This window comes from Arachis ipaensis, chromosome B10 (genome assembly GCF_000816755.2).
Source record: "Arachis ipaensis cultivar K30076 chromosome B10, Araip1.1, whole genome shotgun sequence".
NCBI lineage: Eukaryota > Viridiplantae > Streptophyta > Magnoliopsida > Fabales > Fabaceae > Arachis > Arachis ipaensis.
This window is the reverse complement of record NC_029794.2, coordinates 57,502,790-57,508,991: the sequence shown is the minus strand read 5'-3', so window position 1 is coordinate 57,508,991 and position 6,202 is coordinate 57,502,790. Positions and strand designations below refer to the sequence as shown.

General features: G+C 46.9%; 1 protein-coding gene across 1 annotated transcript; it reads right to left on the bottom strand.

The window, feature by feature from the left end:
- On the bottom strand, nt 4,524-5,024 carry LOC107620646. Its single transcript, XM_016322778.1, has one exon. It carries the CDS (start codon nt 5,022-5,024, stop codon nt 4,524-4,526), a length of 501 nt encoding a protein of 166 aa, XP_016178264.1.

Here is a 6,202-nt window from a genome sequence, read left to right as displayed (position 1 = left end):
AAGTGGGTGAAGACTTGATAAAAACCACTCAATTTAGTACAAGATAAACCATGAAATAGTGGTTTATCATCGGTCCAGAGTCCTTTGGCTTCATTAAGCCATTTCTTGAGTCCTTTGACTATTATCTTGTTTGCTGACTCTACCTACCCATTTGTCTGGGAGTGTTCTACTGAGATGAAGTGCTAATTTATGTGTAGCCCTTCCAAGAATTCCCTGAAATTCTTGTCGGCGAACTGGGTACCATTGTCTGAGATCATAACCTCGGGAATCCCAAATTTGGTTATTATGTGTTTGCAGATGAACTTTCGGTATTGCATCACCGTGATGGAGGCCAGGGGTTCGGCCTCGATCCATTTGGTGTAGTAGTCGATTGTGACGACGAGGTATCGGAGTTGTCCGGGGGCCGCGGAAAAGGGGCCGATAAGGTCGATGCCCCATATTCCGAATGGCCGGTCTGCCGTGATGGCGCTGAGCTGGTGCGGGGCGGCTTGGTGGAAGTCGGAATGTATCTGGCATTGATTGCAGCTTTTGACAAACTGTATGGAATCCTTGATGATGGAGGGCCAAAAGTATCCGGCTCGGATAACTTTCTGAGCCAGGGCTTTTCCTCTCATATGGTGTCTGTAGCAGCCTTCGTGGATTTTACGGAATATGTATTCCGTGTCCTCGGGCTCAATGCATTTGAGCAGGGGTTGCGAGAATCCTCACTTGTAAAGTTGTCCCGCCACTATGGTGTAGTTGGCGGCTTCCCTTTTTATCCGCTTTCTTTCCTTGGGGTCTTCAGGTAGTGTTTGGTTGAGGAGGTATTATAGGATGTGGGAGGTCCATGAGTTATGGTTGGAGATCGGAAGGCCGATGTTGGTCGCGGTTGACACAGAGGGTGTATTAACAACCTCTTGTATCAGTAACTGGTTTCCCAGCCCTGGCTTGGTGCTGGCCAGTTTCGAGAGTAGATCGGCCCTTGCGTTTCGTTCCCTGGGGACGTGTTGGATGGTGACATGATCAAATTCTTCAATTAGCCTTTTCACTTTGGTTAGGTATTGTTGAAGCAAGGGGTCTCGTGTTTGGTAGTCTCTGTTGATTTAGGAGATGATTACCTGGGAGTCGCTGCACACCTCCAGGATATTTGCGCCGACTTCTTTGGCTAGTATTAATCCAGCTAGGAGAGCTTCATATTCTGCCTAGTTGTTGGAGATCGGGAAATCATACCGAATGGATTGCTCGATCGCGACCCCGTTTTGGTTTTCGAGTATCACCTCGGCTCCACCGGAAGTGGTGTTAGATGAGCCGTCTACCTGTAGCTTCCAAGTTTCGGTGGCAAGGTTTCCTAGGGTCATTTCAGCGATGAAGTCCGTCAGGGCCTAGGCTTTGATCGCGTTCCGAGGTTCGAACTTTATTTGGAATTGGGATAGTTCTATGGACCATGCTAGCATTCTCCCCGCCAGGTCGGGATTTTGTAGGACTTGCCTGACCACTTGGTCGATTCGGACCGTAATGGGGTGAGCTTGGAAGTATTGTCAAAGACGTTGGGAGGCCGTGAGGAGTGCGAAGGCGAGGTGGGAATAGCGCGACTCCGTGTCTTGGAGGATTTTGCTTATAAAGTAGATAGGCCGTTGGGCTTTATCCTCGTCTTCTCGGATGAGCGCTGCTGCGAGTGCTTCTTCTGTTATAGATAGGTATAGGTTAAGGGTCTCTCCCGGTTGGGGTTTACCTAGAACGGGGGGTTCCGATAGGACTTTCTTGAAGTGTTGGAATGCCTCTTCACATTCTGCTTCCCACTTGAAGGGAGTCACTTTCTTCATAAGTTTGAAGAAAGGGATTGCCTTCTGGGCCGACGCACCGAGGAACCGGGATAGGGCGGTTAGTCGGCCGGCAAGTTTTTGGATGTCTTTGAGGTTTTTGGGACTTGCCATTTTGAGGATGACTATACATTTCTTGGGGTTTGCCTCTACCCCGTGTTGCCTGATCATGAACCCGAGGAATTTTCCTGCTTCCATTTCGAAGGCGCATTTTGCCGGGTTGAGGCGCATTCGGTGTTTCCGCAGAGTTTTCACTGCAAGCTCAAGGTCGCTGATAAGGTCCTTGCTGGATTCAGTCTTGGCTAGCATGTCGTCTATGTAGACTTCCAGCTTGGTTCCGGACAGGCCTTGGAATATCTTGTTGACGAGCCTTTGGTAAGTGGCTCCGGCGTTTTTCAGGCCGAAGGGCATGACTGTGTAACAGTACGTGCCGTCTGGGGTAATGAAAGCCGTTTTCTCTTCGTCGGGTCTGTGCATGGGTATTTGGTTGTACCCGGAGTATGCATCCATAAAGCTGAGGTATTGGTGGCCAGACGCGGCGTCTACCAGCTCGTCAATGTTTGGTAGGGGGAAGGCGTCTTTTGGACAGGCTTTGCTCAAGTCCGTGTAGTCGACGCACATCCGCCACTTCCCGTTAGCTTTCTTGACTAACACCACGTTAGCTAGCCAGGTTGCGTAGGCAAGTTCTCGGATGAAGCTTGCCTTGATGAGGGCCTTAACTTGTTTCCTGACTTCGACGGCTCTGTCGGGTGACATTTTCCGTCTTCTCTGTGTCACAGGTTTGGCCTTCCGGTCTATGGCTAGCCGATGGAACATTAAGTCGGGGTCTATTTCTAGCATGTCGGCTGGGGTGAACGTGAACAAGTCTCTGCTCTGTTTTAGGAGGCGTGAGAGATCTTCTTTAAGGTCGTATGGAAGGTTCTTGTTGATGAAAGTGTATTCCTCTTTGGTGTGTCCTATTTGTAGTTTTTCCATGTCTCCCTCTGGTTCCGGTCTAGGTTGTTTGTCTTGTCGGGCATCCAGGTCGGCTAAAAATATTCCAGCCACGTCACAGGATCTCTTCCGTAGGGCTAGGCTGGTGTTGTCGCATTCTACTGCGATTTTCTGGTCTCCGTGGATTGTTCCGATGGAGCCGTCTTCTGCGGTGAACTTCATGAGTAGGAATTTGGTGAAGATGACAGCTGAGAGGTCGTTGATTATTTTTCTTCCAAGGATAACATTGTAAGTGGTGGAGTCCTTAAAGACCAGGACTCGGATAGGATTGTCTTCCTTTGGTTCCCTGTCCCTATGGTAAGGGGGAGAACGATGGAACCATCTGGCTTGAGGAAGTTGTCTCCGAGTCTGGTTACTCTATTGCAGTGTGTCTGGAGGTTGTCATTGCGGAGTCCGAGCTTGTCGAAGGCTCCTCTGAAGAGGATGTTGGAATCTGCTCCCGTGTCTACCAGTATTCTTCTGACTAGCCCGGTTCCAATCTTTACCGAGATGACGAAAGAAGCATCTTCCGTCGAGGTGCCGTGTTGGCAGTCCTTCGGGGAGAATGTTATCGCGTTACTGGTGGTGACAGTTGGAGTTTGGTTTCTGACTACCAGGATCTTGAGATCTTTCTTGAGTGCCGATTTCGCTTTTCCCAGGGTGTCTTTGCCTGTGATGACGTTTACGATTATGGTCGGATCTGTCTCTGGGCTTTCCCTGGGGCTTGTCTTTGCATCGTCGGGTTGTGTCCTTCTCTCTCTGGTGATCTGTCTCTTTCTGCGCATTTTGGTTCCCTGATGATTTTGGCGAACTTGGGGAGCTTGCCGTCTCGTATAGCTTGGTCGAGAGCGTCTTTTAAGTCGAAACAGTCTTGTGTCACGTGTTCGTATTCTTGGTGGTAGTCGCAGTATAGGTTTTGTTGCCGCCTGTTCTTTCCTTGAGTTGTCAGGCCTTCGGGAGATACCTCGATCTGCTATTTGGTAGTATATCTCAGTGATCGGAGCTGTTAGGAGTGTGTAGTTAGAGAATTTTCCGACTCTGGGAGGTCGGTTTATGTTTGCCAGTTTGGGATGTTCTTTCTGGTTTTCTCTTGGTGGGGGGTTATGTCGAGGTACTGTGTTGCAGTGTTGTGTGTTGTCGTACTGTTGTTTATTGGCGGCTACGACTTGGCTTACCTCCTCGTCATTTATGTACTCCTTTGCGATGCCCTGGATCTCGTGCATGGTCCATACTGGTCTGGTGGTGAGGTATTTTCGGAAGTCTTCATTCATGAGTCCGTTGATTAGGCAAAGGCTTGCGACTGAGTCCGTGAGTCCGTCGACCATCAAGCATTTGTCGTTGAACCAGTCAAGGTATTTTCTTGTGGACTCATCCTGTCTCTGGGTAACTCCCAACAAGCTGATGGGGTGTTTTGCTTTTGTGATTCTTGTGGTGAAATGGAACATGAATTTCCACGAGATATCGTGGAAGCCAGTTATGGATCCGTTGGGAAAGGGCGTTGAACCATTTAATCGCGGGCCCGGCTAGGGTTACCGGGAAGGCCCTGCATCGAACCGTGTCAGCGTCCCTTTCCAGGTTCATTCTGGCCTCGAAGGCCGTCAGGTGTTCCTGGGGGTCCTTGTTTCCGTCAAACTTCATATCCGTGGGTTTGTCGAAACCCTTAGGGAGTTTTGCTTTCAGGATTCTTTCAGTAAAGGGAGTAGCTCCCATTATCACATGCTCGCTTCTTGGGCGTTTGGTTTCTCGGTGTCATCAGTCGTCGTCCGTGTCGTGTCGATGACTCTGGTCGCAAGAGACGCTACGATCGTACCTCTTGCCATGTTGCCATTCGGGTGACTTGCCGTGCCTTCCGTCGTTCACGTTGCATTGGTGTCCCTGGTCACGGGAGACACTGTGATCGTTCCTCTTGCCATGTCGCCGCTCGGGCGACCTGCCGTGTCCGGTTTCATGACGAGATCTTGATCTGGAAGTCGCGTGGCTTCCATTTTCGGCGTGGTGATTTTCCTTAGTTGCAACTCGTCCTTCGAGTTCTTGTACCTGGAGGCAAAGATCTTGGATTATCTGGGCTGCCTTTCCTCCCAGGTTTTCGGGGGCTCGTGTTTCGGGGCCGTTTTCCTTGTTTTGCGGTGGGGTAGTCTGGCAAATCACGCTTGCTATCCTTCCATGGGGTGTAGCCTCTCGGTGTTCGGGAGTTGGGTTCCTCGTTCGGGAGTTATCGTGGTGGCTCGGGGATTGCTCCTCGAAGACGCACATCCGTCATTCCGTTATGACGTTGCAAGTCCCCACAGACGGCGCCAATGTACAAGATATCTTCGGCACGGGTTGAGAGATGGATCGGAGACTTGTGGGTCGGGGCAGATGCTGGGTCCTTCTGCTGGTGCAATGATGGGAGACACCTGCAAAGACACTCCGACGCTCAAGTCAGAATGGATCTGAGAGGTGTAAGGTGTGTAGAGTGAATGTCGTACTTGAGGAGGCGCGGAATCTGTGGGCTGGATCCGTAACAGTTATGTTGTTTATGAGACGATTGTGTTGTTTGTGGAATGATTATGTTATTTATATTGAATTTTTAATTTACATGCTCATTAAGTTATATAATAATATTGCGTATTTATAAAAATTTGCGAGTAGAATCGGATATTCGCGAGTTGACTAGAAATAGAATTAGAGTTGGATCGTTTTTAACTCCCGAATAAAATATGATTGAATTTTAATAACAAATTCAACCCACAAGTAATCAGGTAGAATTAAGGTTGAGATCAAATCTTATCCTACTTTATTTATTATCACTCCTACATGTATAAGTGTATAATGTATATGAATTAACTAAAACCTGTCAAATTTATTTGATCAAAAACTAAAAAAAGTGTATCGTATATTAATTTTCTTATATGTATTTTGTTATCGAAATTCCCAAAGAACATCATTTCTCACTTTGTAGCAAATATTCTCGATCTTCTATATAATTGTTACGATGAATTTAGCTAAATATAAATTTTAAAAAAGTAATCCTAATAAATTTAGTTTACGGATTTTTGAAAAAAACGTTTGTTATTAAAAATACAAATGTAAAAATCTATTTTTTTTATTTTTATTTATTCATAATTTTATAATTCATTGTATTTTTATATTTTTTTTTTGAAAAAGTAGATTTTATTTATTGTGAAATAAAATAAAGTATCTTTACAAGATTTTAGCAATAAGAATAAAATGAGATATAACTCAAATGGCATAATCTTTATATACTCACTTAGAGGTCGCGGGTTAAGAATTCTAAAAAAGGAAAGAGAAGTTATCTTTTTATTTTAGCTTTTTTAAGTACTGCTTCAGCAACCAATTTAGGGGTGGCAACGGGGATGGGTTTTTGCTCAACCCGACCCCGCCCCACCTTACAATAACCCGCATAAAACCCGCCCCGCTCCTACCCGCGG

Coding starts and splice junctions, on each gene's coding strand:
- LOC107620646 (XM_016322778.1), bottom strand. CDS start 5,024: ATGTGCGTCTTCGAGGAGCAATCCCCGAGCCACCACGATAACTCCCGA.